Source organism: Achroia grisella, unplaced genomic scaffold (genome assembly GCF_030625045.1).
Source record: "Achroia grisella isolate CSIRO2021 unplaced genomic scaffold, CSIRO_AGI_Agris_v1 utg874, whole genome shotgun sequence".
Taxonomy (NCBI): Eukaryota; Metazoa; Arthropoda; class Insecta; order Lepidoptera; family Pyralidae; genus Achroia; species Achroia grisella.
The window spans coordinates 216,554-230,517 of NW_026713051.1; the positions used below are offsets into that span (position 1 = coordinate 216,554).

Here is a 13,964-nt window from a genome sequence, read left to right on the forward strand (position 1 = left end):
CGCCTGCGCTAACGGTTTACGCTGGCGGGGCACCAGTGGAGGATGATAAGATGAGCATGAGGTCAGGTCAGTTAGCACATCATGACAAATTCACGAAGAATTTATCACGATAGTTTCCAGGGGGATAATCGCGTGGAGGTCAAACTGACATGGTACATTGCTAGCAATGAGATCATCATTCCACATTACTAACAATCCCCTTTCCCTTCATCTGGACGGATTGGATGAACTTAGTAAGGTGCAAATATGTTATGATCTATTTTTTTTATTGGGTTGTTTGGGCTATTGACAGCCTCGGTGGTCTATTGGTTTAGCACACCGCTTTACTATCCGATGGTCGTGGGTTCGATTCCTCGCACGGTAAAAACATTTGTATTCATGAGTATGATTGTTTGTATCGGTCTGGGTGTTTTCTATGTATAATATGTATTTATTTACAAAAAAAATGTATCCATGTATTTATATCAGTTGTCTAATACCCATAACACAAGCTCTGCTTAGCTTGGGACTAGATGGCGCTGTGTGAATTGTCCTTTGATATTATTATATTATTATTATTATCAGGTGCTTGGACCTATATCACTGCGACCTATTTAGATCTATTGTGCTCGCCCTTTTTCAGAGTTCGCTACCTAGACCCGTTAAGGACAAGAATTGAAGGATACTCTTAGGATCCATAGTTTCCATCTCTTCAGGATAGAGAAGATAGGGAAAGTTTTGTGCTGCATGATGTGCTCTAACTACAGCAGTCTCGATAAAGACAATCAGATGGTGTCTCGCAACTCGCAACACTTAGAAAAGCTTGTATGATATAATATCGCTGAAGGGGTGGGGGAGAGTGGATAGTAATGTGTTAAATTTGATATATAGGCAATATTTTATATGGAAATTTATACATTCAAATTTAACACGGGTATCTAGTATACTATATTATTTTTATGTTACATTATCTGTACCCGCGACTGTTTGAACTAATTGTAAATACTTATTTTACAAACGGCTTGTATCAGGTAGTCAGTATTCTCTCTCTGTATCTATTCTGATCTATATACATCTATACATATAAATAAAATTGTAGTGTCTGTTTGTAATATTGAAATAACCGTTTTTTACTATATACATATGAATATAAATACAGAATACACCAAAATAACAATTTTTAAATTTTTGCCAATCTGTCTGTCGGTCTGTTTGTTCCGGCTAATCTCTAAAATGGCTGGACCTACTTTAACGGGACTTTTATTGGCAGGTAGCTGATGTATTAGGGAGAAACTTAGGCTACTTTTATTTTAGAAAAATCTTTTAATTTAATTCCATGCGGACGAAGTCGCGTGTACAGCTAGTGTTAAATATGATATGTGGATAACTTACCGTATCTGTATCGGAGATTTCATGATATTCATGGACTTCATCAGTCCTTGCAGCGCCATCGTCCGCCTTATGGGCACGACCTAATGTCGCGCTTTTTACCTACAACATTACTACATCTTTACATTTTATCCAAATTAGCAATAAATAATTTTCTATATCCATTAATGCATAGAAGAAATCGTAGACATAAAATGAATATATTTTTAGTAATTAAATTAAATTGTTTATATATTGAAATATGTAATAGACCTACATGAATAAGAAAAGAAAATAATGTATAATTTTATACTTACTATGCTCTGTTAAATATATCAATATATTTAATAAAAATATCATATACATAAATGAACAAAATTACTCTAAAAATGTATAGACTATAGTTCGTAGACATAAAATGAATATAATTTTAGTAATTAAATTAAATTGTTTATATATTGAAATATGTAATAGACCTACATGAATAAGAAAAGAAAATAATGTATAATTTTATACTTACTATGCTCTGTTAAATATATCAATATATATAACAAAAATATCATATATATAAATGAACAAAATTACTCTAAAAATGTATAGACTATAGAAAGCTACAAAAAAAAAATTAATAGAGAAAAAATGAAAATATCGCAATACATACAAAAAAATATTTGAAGGTACTCTTCTTTTTGTAGTCGTTTAGCAGTGACTCATTCATTATTATATAGCAAAATCGTTTAAATTGAAAAGAAATATATAAATGACAATTATTTCCCAAGACACTGGTCACGAACCGCGTTCAAGCACTCCACTGACTGAACTAAGGCCGATTCAAAGCATCGAAGCAACCCTTTTATAAGTATAAATTATATAGTAAGCGTAAAATTGATGGAGTGGCTACTAACCTTATTCAATATACTCTTGCTGGTCGTGGGTTCAGATACTGTCTTGTGACTTGTTTTTTTCAGACTTTTCGTCTTTGTTTCAACTGTAAATGGAATATATATGACTCAAAGGTGACTGACATAGTGATCTATCAATGCACAGCCCAAACCACTGGACGGATCGGACTGAAATTTGGCATGCAGGTAGATGTTACGACGTAGGCATCCGTTAAGAAAGGATTTTAATAAATTCCACCCCTAAGGGTATAAAATAGGGGATGAAAGTTTTCATGAAACTTTGTCAATTTTAAACCGATCGGGCTGAGACTTTGCATGCATAAATCTACTATGACGTAGGCATTCCCTAAGAAAGGAAACAAAAGTAAAGCCGCAAAAACTATACCTAATTAATAATAATATACTTCTTAACGCGAGCGAAGCCGCGGGCGAAAGCTAGTATACTTATATAAAACTAAGTTATTTGTAACAAATATACAAGTGAGAAGAAAACATCGATTCTTCCACTACTGGTCTACTCTTATCACTACGACTGATTTAATCTTATTGTGTTTTTATATTTGAGCCTAAATAAATTAGTGCTGGTTGGTAGTTTGTATTCACACGTTTCGACTTGTAAATGTAAACTTTCAAGTATTGTTTAAAAGAGCAACACACAAGTTTCTTGCTTATTCTTCTTGTGATGAGACAGCTTTCCGAATGAGCGGTAGATTAAAAATAAATTGTTGACTATTCAAAAATGCTTAAATTAAGATTTTGAATAAATGATTATCTATTCTACTCTATTCCCTATGAGAATTTATGTTTATGTTACAGTTTTATAGCCCGTTCAGTTTTATTATACAAATAATAAAGATGACGACTAATAACGCCTCGTGGTATAGTAGTTTAGCACACCGCTTTACTTCTGATGGTCGCGAGTTCGATTCCTCGCACGGCACAAACATTTAGTATTCATGAGTATGATTGTAACAGTTTGGGTGTTTTCTATGTATATATTTACAAAAATAAATTATCTATTGCAACATAGTACGAAACAGAAGTAGTCCCAAAACAAAGGCAAGCAGGACTCGTGTTATGGATACTAGACAACTGATATGTACTACTCTAATGCTGTTGGCCGCAGCTGGCCTTTACAGCTTCACCGGACGTTAGGGGGCGAGTGCCGATGGCACTCCACACCAAGGAAGGACTTAAGAGACGGCTGAAGGCCAACTCCTGCCTGACTGATACGACTTTAGTCTGAAAGCACCGCTAGGGGTTCGAACCTCGGCTCAGGCGGTCGTAATATTGATCCCCGTTTGAATTGGACGGGGGATCGATTGGAGGGGATACTTGCTTACCGCGTGACTAGATAGCGCTGTGTTAATGTCCTGGGTTATTTATTTATATATTATATATATTTTTTATATATTATTAATATGACTATGGGTGCCTATGGGCTTGTACTCGTATATATTATTACATACTGTGATTGTGAGAGGTGACACGGATTCGCTTTTCTTTTTATCTTTGTAATTTTTTGTTTTCTTTTTCCTTTTGATACTGTTATTGTAACTGATTTTGGTTTTTACGAGCATTGAATATTGTTATTCATTTTATATATATATATTTATTTGTGTATCGTAGATATTATTTAATATATATTTTTTTGTTATTTTAAATATAATAAATTTATATGCATCTGTATATAGTAAAAACATCTTACTAAGCCAAATGCCTGATGGCTGAGGCTGAGGTACCCATACAGACGGCTCCACCTCCGTGAAAGGGTAACTGTTTACGATCAGATGGGCCGTATGCTTGTTTGCAACCTAAGTGGTATAGAATAGAATAGAAAATCATTTATTTAAATAAAATTAATTTAAGCACTTTTGAATAGTCATAACATTTTTTTTTAATCTACCGTTCTTTTAGGAATATGTCTTATCATAAGGAGAATGAACAAGAAACTAGTGTGTTACTCTTTTAAATAATCCTTGTAAGCACTAATTTATTAAGGTCAAATACAAAAACACAATAAGATTAAATCAGTCATAGTGATAAGAGCAGACCAATCCCTACAAGCAGCACTCGTTCACGAGTATGACGGATAAGCCAGCCATCACTGCGCTAGACCATGTTTTAGGGAACCCAATGACCCACCTGGGGGGAAAGAAGATTGTTAGTACTGTGGACTTATGACCCCAATACTAGCAATGTACCGTGTCAGGTTGACCTCTACGCGGTACGGTCCCCCTGGAAACCATCGTGATAAATTCTTGGTGAATTTGTCACGATGGGCTAACTGACTTGACCTCATGTTCATCTTATCATCCTCCACTGGTGCCCAGCCAGCGTAAACACCATTCCATTATCATCCATAAAAAGACGGCCCACCACGCCGCCGCATGTCTGGACATTTTAGTGAGCATGACTACTCATTCCACTCGACCACGTCACAGCTACTTAAAATTACTATATGGTAGTTACAGATTCGCACTTTACATGAGGATGCATGCGGCAATCAATGCTGATAGCATAGCGGCTTTTGTCAACGGCGACCTCGGCATTTTGATTTCAAGAAAGAAGTATGAAATAAAAATTATAACGTTGTCCGCAAATAAACTTATTCTTGCCTTAATATAGACATAGTCATCTATGAATTCATCTATCCTATTTAAGGTTATTTTACATAACATTTGTTTAATATAAAATTTGAATTGCCTCTCTGTCAGATTCAGAGTAAATCCTGGCAGTTTATTATAAAATCGGTCGACAACGCGCACGTGACACTCCGGTGTTTCAGGCGTCCATAGGCTACGGTAACCATTTACCATCAGATGGGCCGTATGCCCGTTTGCCACCATGGTAATTTAGAAAAAAAATCTTACGCAATTACCATATAACGGATTACTAACTTTGTGTAGACGGCATTTTTTCCTTACCGTCCAGTTCCGTACATAGATCCAATTGAGAAGAACTGGCAAGATACTCAATGGAATTTTTTTTTAAACACATTATTTACAATGTATATTTATATAGGTTTCTATATCTAACATTGAATGAAAATTCCGTGCAATAACAACTATTGCCATGCACGCTCTTCTCGACACTAACTGATAAGAATAAGGACTATAGATCTGTGGAAGAAAAATATTTCTGTAATGCTACGTTTATACTCAGCCCGAGTGGGCAGGGAAGTGAGCAGCGCGAGAGTGTATACACGATACTTCCCATGCCATTGGCGATGCCACTACCTCGATTGTCGGTTTTTCGAGCGCGAGTCAAAGACGTGTGCTTTTTTTTTTATAACACAGGGGACAAACGAGCATGCGGCTCACCTGATGGTAAGTGATTACCGCCGCCCATGAGCACCCGCAACACCAGAGCAATTGCAAGTACGTTGTCGGCCTTTTAAAAAAGAATAAGCGCTTTTCTTGAAGGTTTCAATATCGTATCGGTTCGGAAATACCATTGCTGGAAGGTGATTCCATAATGTGGTTGTGCGAGGCAAAAGGTTTCTAGAAAACCGCACGGTGGAAGACCGCCATTCATCCAGATGATCAGGATGGTATTTCAGTTTCTGGCGGGTGGTACGGTGGTGAAACTCAGCAGCTGGTATTAATCCGAACAATTCCTCAGAACACTCCCCGTGATATATGCGGTAGAAAATGCACAGAGATGCAATATCACGCCACAAAGCCAATGGGTCCAGTCTGTCACATAGACGTTGATTACCAATGATTCTGGCTGGCTGGCTTATTCGTGCGTATTCAGCCCTCTCGCTCAGTGGTCGCCCGTTAATATTACCAGCAGCGCGACTGGCAGGGGAAGCGGCTGAATGTAAACGTAACATAACTTACGTGATAAATCAACTTCGTCGCATTCACTCTTCGGGTCGGTTCTATTGGGGCTCAACAATGGGTAAGGCGGGGTGCATGATGCACCGGATAGGTGTGATGGGGAATTGGGGTTGATGAGGGGCACTTGCTCCAGATCTTCGGATGGCTTGTACGGGGTCACCACTTGACGGGGCGGCTGTTGATAACACAATTAACTTATTATATAATACTTATACTGCTTTGTCATCAAACGCCTAAGTGTAGTCTCTGAGGATCCATTCTTAATAGAACTAGAAATAATCTTTATTCAAATAAACTCAGTACTTTTAAATAGACATATTTTATTCTACCACTCATACCGAACGCAGATTCATCACAAAAAGTATGAGCAAGGAACTTGTGTGTTGCTCTTTTGAATAGATTTTTTAAATTAAATAATTACACAATGGCATGCAATAATCCACATAGAAACTGCTACGTATTCATTTTTAGTGCAATCAGATAATATTATCAGCTGTATGAATTTTAAAGTTTATCTCCAAAAACATGATGATCATTTAAGAACTCTTCTATTTTAAGCTTTTTTAGAATGGAAATGTTTTATACGACATTTAAATCTTTTTTCAGACAGATTTAGTACAGAATATGTTAGTTTGTTGTAAATCCGTATGTAATTACCATAAAACGAATTACTAACTTTTGTTAAACGTCATTAAGGTAATATTAAAGTATACTACAAATTAATAATTAGTTCAGTAGTCATAACGTACCACGTGTAGAATTAGAATGTTAACCATTTATGTATATATATATATATATATATATATAACTCAAAGGTGATCTGTCTATAGGTGAAGATCTATCAACGCATAGCCCAAACCACTGGACGGATCGGGCTGAAATTTGGCATGGAGGTAGATGTTATGATCCGCTAAGAAAGGATATTGATAAATTCTACTCCCAAGGGGATAAAATAGGGGATGAAAGTTTATATGATATTTTGTCAATTTTAAACCGATCGGGCTGAGACTTTGCATGCATAAAGCTACTATGACGTAGGCATCCCCTAAGAAAGCTTTTTGATAAATTCAACCCGCATGGGGATAAAATAAGGAATGATACAGGATGCAAATGTTTGAACCTATCAGTACCTAATGGAACGAATAAATTAAGACGAACAAAATAATTTTTAGGTCTTTAGGCTACTTTTATGTTAGAAAAATAATGTTAAATTCCACGCGGACGAAGTCGCGGCAACAGCTAGTTTATGTATAATTGTAGATAATATTGCAATGACCGTGAAATTTGTAACTATACTATTTTAAACGCATGTACAATTATTACAACAAGTATGCATATTATATTTGTTGTGTCATTAATTTTTTTACAAAACAATAATAAAGAACGCACACTTGATGACTTGACCTCAAATCAAGTACATGTAGCACTTGAGGTCCAAAGAATAGATTAGAAAATCCTTTATTCAAATAAACTTAGTTTAAGCACTTTTGAATAGTCAACAATTTTTTTTTCATCACAAGAAGCACGAGCAAGAAACTTATGTGTAGCGTTTTTAAATAACAATTGTAACTTTGCATTTATTACATCGAAACGTGTCGAAACAAACTACCACTAAATTATTAGGGTCAAATATAAATACACAATAAATTAAATCAATATACCTAAGTTAGGTAAATACAAATAGTATGCCTTTTCCCAATACTGCCCTTCAACCGCTTTCTGTTTCTACCCAATGGTTAGCTGGTAGAGAATGCCATATGGCATTAAGCTCGCCAATTGTACATTATTTTAAATAGTGCAATAAAGGATAAATAAATCAGTCCCTACAAGCAGCACTCGTTCACGAATATGACGTATGAGACAGCCATAACTGTGCTCGACCATATTTCAGGGAGCCCAGGCAGGCAGTCGAACCTTGCCCACAAAATATATTATATTATTGATAAAATAGCAGAAAACGTTGAAACGAGTCTGGTACATTTGATATCTTCAAGACCATGCTCTAATATAACATACATTAATTATGACCATGCTCTAATTGAATTACACACTTAAAAATGTAAAGTAATAATAACATTATTTAAAAGAGCACCACGCAAGTTTCTGGCTCGTTCTTCTTGTGATGAGACAGCTTTCCGAATGAGCGGTAGATTAAAAAAATGTGATGACTATTCAAAAGTGTTTCAATGTAAGTATATTTGAATAAATTATTTTCTATTATACTGTCCCCGTACATAATATAATACGTCTATGTTTTTACAATATCGTCTTTTGCTATTGCAATAATGAGCATAAAATATATTAATATATATTGTTTATACCAAGAATATGAATTAAGAATGCATCGTCAGAGGATGAGCTGTAACTAATACCAAAACATGAAAAGCATATAGATCCCTTTTTGAATTACACCATGCCGCATCGCAAGCTTCATAATAAACTACACTAACTCATTATTGGAAAATGGACTTTAAAATATTAACTTTAAAGCCGATTTCCCAATAACAGTTAATGGCATTATGAGCCGTGCGATATTCTTATGCTAAATTGTATCTTATTAATAATAAATTAGAGTATACAATTAAGATGACACGAGATTAGCTAGATGGTAGGAAAAGTTAAGCAAACCACTACTCACACATCCTGCCGGATCCAAAAATGATATATCACCAAAATAAGCCCCGTCCAAGCCCACGTGTCCTGTATGTTTCACATCCCCCTGGGGGCTGGAGATCATATTCCGCTGTATGCTCCGTTTGCCGGTGTATGTATGTCTCTTCACATCAGACCTCAGCAACGAGGAGCGAATTGATGAACGCGCCGAGTTGCGGGTCGGGTTTGGTGAAAGCGAGCCCGCCATTGAGAGTTTCTGATTGAAGACGATAGTGGAAGCATGGTGACATGATGGTTTTATATGAATCATAAATATTTTGTGTTCATTTGTTATGGAGACAACATATGACATTACACGATCAAAATTCAAAAATTATTTAGTCATGTAGGACATTTTAGCCACATATGAACGTTATTTTTTTTATAAGATAGATTTGTCATATCATAAGAGTCTGTAATAGACCTACATGAATAAAGATATTTTGAATTTGAATTTATATTTTTATTTTTACTTCTACGTCCAGTTAAGTATACAGATTCAATTAAAAAGAAGCAATAATCTAAATTGAATTACAATTTTTTTTTAATTCAGTTTATTAACAATGTATAGGTATATTTATATAGATGTTTATGTCTAACATTAAATGTTAATCTCGTGCATGAACAACTATTGCCATGCACGCTCATCATTCAAAACAAATTCAACGTACAGACAGAATATTAAATTTGATTTGAGTATTTCATAATATAATATTGTATTTATCGTTTAGTTTCTAGAATAGATTAATGATAAGAGGTAACAGTCTCAAATAGATTTTAAATATATATATGACTTCTTAATATTAAATTTTTTTTGCTAACGTATCTCGGCTTTGCTTTCTTCATACACAATTCAGATCAAGACAGCGCCAGCGACTTTATTTTATACTATGTATAAAATAAAGTACATATTATAAGCAGCAATTGTATTAGTTATTATTTTAGAGAAATTTTTTATTTGTGATTATCATTATTTTTTCACATTTCTAAGCTTTTACTGGTTTTTTACCATACTTATGGGCCGAAAGCAAGTGTAGTGAGCTTGTGTGTGTGTGTGTGTGTGTGTGTGTGTGTGTGTGTGTATGTGTGTGTGCGTGTAGGTGAGAGAGACTGTGATTGTGTGCGTATGTGTGTGTATGTATTATTATTATATACCGATATGTTCCTACCGTATAATAATGCCACATGTTGTCTCCAAAAATGATAATAACTTGATATAGCTTGCAATCGATGCACTCCCCAAAATGAATGATATCAGATCCGAACCAAAGACTGATTTGTTAAAAGTTGTAATCAAACCATTAGTAACGTGTAAGCAAAGATACAAACCACCTGTCAATGTCATACGTTACCTCCGGTCTCGTGTATGGTTTGGTATGGCTCGGATCGAATATGCCACACGCCCCGCCCGGTACCACTCCATACCACATTGATGTTTTTGTCATACTTCTGCAACAACCAATCTATTATTGTCTGTATGTTGATTATAAACTGGGGAACAACTGGGAAACTTTCCTGTATCTGGCAAAGATCTCTAAAAATATATAAAAATGCAATTGGCCTTCTGGCCGACGTAAAAAATTGTGACATCATAGTCTCTATGAGGAAAAGGGAATTGTTAGTAATGTGGACTCCCCCATTACTGGCAATGTACCATATTAGGTGGACCTCCACACGGTTCCCCCTGGATACCATCGTGATAAATTCCTGATGAATTTGTCACGATGGGCTAACTGACCTGATCTCACACTCATCTTATCATCCTCCACTGGTGCCCTGCCAGTGTAAACCTAACGCGCAGGCGAGTGCAACGTTTCATTATCCTCCCAAAAAAAACATACTGAACAACATATTCTGTGAGAAGTTCAACATAGCTCCAGGAATTTTTACGTCAAATATTAAAACTAACAGTTTCCATATCATCACGATTTTATTTGTTATATACCGATATATAATATATTTATTTCTTATATAATATATTATTTTTTTATATTTTGTCTATCATATTTTAATTTCATAAGATGACATTGTAGAACTAGCTGCTATAATTATAAACAAATACTATACCAAAGTTATTTTCAATAAATTAATACTTAGAACTAAATAGTAAGTAGTAGAAATAGAAATAAACTTAATAGAAGCTCTTTTGAACGAGTATACAAAACAAGAACAAGTTGTTAAAGAAAAATAAGAAGAACCAAAAGTTTGATATAAGTTTAGATGCTTACTACTCACAATTTACACCTCAACTCACATTACAACGTTATATCATCATCTGCTTCATCCTTATCCCATTTATTTGGGGTCGGCGTAATATGTTTTTCGTTTCCATTCATCCCTGTTCGCAGTCATCGCGTTATTTACTTCCTTTCTTACCATATCATCTTTCACACAGTCCATCTATCTCTTTTTTGGCCTTCCTCTGCCCTTATAACCATCCACATTCATTTGTAACATCTTTCTTAAAATATTATCCTCGTTCCTACGCATTACATGTCCATACCATGATAGACGATTACTCTTCAACCTCTCTGACACCGGTGCCACTTTCATACTTCCTCTAATGTATTCATTCTTTATCTTATCCATTCTTGTCACACCACACATCCACCTCAACATTCTCATTTCAGTTGCATGCAGTCGTCTTTCATCCGTCGCCTTTACGGGCCAGCACTCTGATCCATACAAGACAGCAGGCCGGATCATGGTCTTGTAAATTTTCCCCTTAAGCTTAAGAGGAACACGTGAGTCACACGTCGTTGCCGTAACCTGCCGCCACTTCATCCATCCTGCGTTAATTCTATGCTTTATGGCCCTGTCTAATTCACCATTGCTTTGGAGGAGAGAACCTAGATACCGGAAATCGGAGCAAATCGGTAATGGAGCACCATTTAGTGATATATACAACGTTATAATATTACAATATATAGTAAACACTCACTCTTTTCCAAGAACCGTAATTATTTGACCGGATTTATATTCGAGAAAATTACTGCGTCTACCGTCCTCGGGTTTTTGAAAGTTAACACTGGTCTGCACCTGTTACCGGAATAAATGCTTTAAATATTTATTATAATAATCAAATCAAACAATAAATATTTATTTACGAGTATGTAGAACATTTCAGCCGCTTATAAACGTTATACCTTTTCGTATTAATACTAGCTGTCCCGGCAAACGTTGTTTTGCCATATAAATTAAAATCGCTTTTAAAAAATAGGGGTTGATGATAGAAGGGTGAAAATTTAGGGTTGTATGTATTTTTTAATCCTAAATAATAAAATTAAAATAAAATATAATGTAAAAAAAATTTAGGGGTGGATATCCCTTATCACTTAAACGTATAATATATAGTATATAGTATATTTAGTATATATATATAGTATATAGTAAACGTATGATAAATAGATAGTAGCAGATTCTCAGACCTACTGAATATGCACATAAAATTTCATAAAAATCGATCAATTATATATAAAATTCTCATGTCACAATGCTAGTTACCATACTCTGAAACAGTTTGACCGATTTTTATAAAATTTTATATGCATATAAAATAGGACTTATAATCGGCTGCTATTTATTTTTCATACCCCTAAGTGATAAGGGCTGTCCACCCCTAACATACTTTTTTTATTTTTTGGGCAACATTTTTTATGGTGTCATAAAAAAATACATACAACTCTAAATATTCGCCCTTTTACCATCAACCCCTATTTTTAAAAGCGATTTTAACTTAAATGGCAAAACAACGTTTGTGGTGTCAGTTAGTTTGAACTATAATAACTTAACACCCTACTTAGTAAGTTACATTTTAATCTCGATGTCTTTTAACAACATACATAATGCATGTGATATGCATACACCTGATAGGCTACATGTATAAGATATTATATGCTTTTTAGTTGTTTTTATCTTAAGACCCAGCAAAAACCATTATTAAAACATAATGGGACATTATATTCTCCAACTAGCTATTCCACGCGACTTCGTCCGCGTGGATTTTACCTTTCATTTTCTAAAATAAAAGTAGCCTAAGTTACTCTTAATAAAGAGTGTAAATGTAATAACATCAGCTACCTGCCAATAAAAGTCCCATCAAAATCAGTCCAACCATTTCAGAGATTGGCCGTAACAAACAGACAGACAAAAATTGTAAAAAATGTTATTTTGCTGTATTACCGTATATACCTTGATATGCATGTAGTAAAAACGGTTATTTCACTATTACAAACAGACACTCCATTTTTATTTATATGTATAGATGTATAGATAACAACCAACGTAAACCTATGTTTATCGCAACTAAATTCTATACATAACCAACCAACCAGAATCTATACATATAAATTAAAAGTTCAGTACAATCTAGTATGTCAAAAATAATAGCGTCTCTTTTATACATTTTTTTTTTGTATTCAAAAGTATTTAACTTTTTTTTTTTTATTTCTTTATGTACACAACTGCAGATGTACCAAAAAATGTTTACAGAATGTTGGAGGGAACTGGCTTTCGTGACACAGGTTTCACCTAAATCGAAAGCCAGGGCTAACTATATTTAATTGTACCGTGCATTTATGAATAAAGTTTATTATTACTATTATTATTAAATAAAATTGGAGTGTCTGTAATATTGACATAACCGTTTTTTACTACTTAATATTAGAATAGAATAGAATAGAAAATCATTTATTCAAATAAACTTAATTTAAGCACTTTTGAATAGTCATAACAATTTGTTTTTTATCTACCACTCGTTCGGAAAGCTGTCTCATCACAAGAAGAACGAGCAAGAAACTTGTGTGTTGCTCTTTTAAATAATCCTTGTAAGTTTACATTTACAAGTCGAAACGTGTGAATACAAACTACCAACAAGCACTATTTTTTTGGGTCAAATATAATCATGCAATAAGATTAAATCAGTCGTAGTGATAAGAGCAGACCAGTCCCTACAAGTAGCACTCGTTCACGAGTATGACGGATGAGCCAGCCATCACTGCGCTCGACCATATTTTAGGGAGCCCATTGACCCGGCCCACCACGCCGCCACATGTCTGGACATTTTAGTGAGCATGACTACTCATTCCACACGACCACGTCACAGCTACAAAAATTACTATATGGTAGTTACAGTATTCGCACTTTACATAAGGATGCATGCGGCAATCAATACAAAAGCCGCTACGCTATCATATATCAAGAAAGCAGTATGAAAATT

The 13,964-nt window shown here is 34.8% G+C and overlaps 1 protein-coding gene across 1 annotated transcript in view; it reads right to left on the reverse strand.

The window, feature by feature from the left end:
* Positions 1 to 13,964, reverse strand: part of LOC131853097 (activated Cdc42 kinase-like) — a 49,905-nt gene that overhangs the window by 24,805 nt on the left and 11,136 nt on the right. Inside the window, 6 exon segments of the mRNA XM_059203912.1 lie at positions 1,372 to 1,470; positions 2,253 to 2,335; positions 6,095 to 6,269; positions 8,733 to 8,963; positions 10,099 to 10,195; positions 11,688 to 11,785. Of these exon segments, the coding sequence (XP_059059895.1) occupies positions 1,372 to 1,470; positions 2,253 to 2,335; positions 6,095 to 6,269; positions 8,733 to 8,963; positions 10,099 to 10,195; positions 11,688 to 11,785 (783 nt within the window).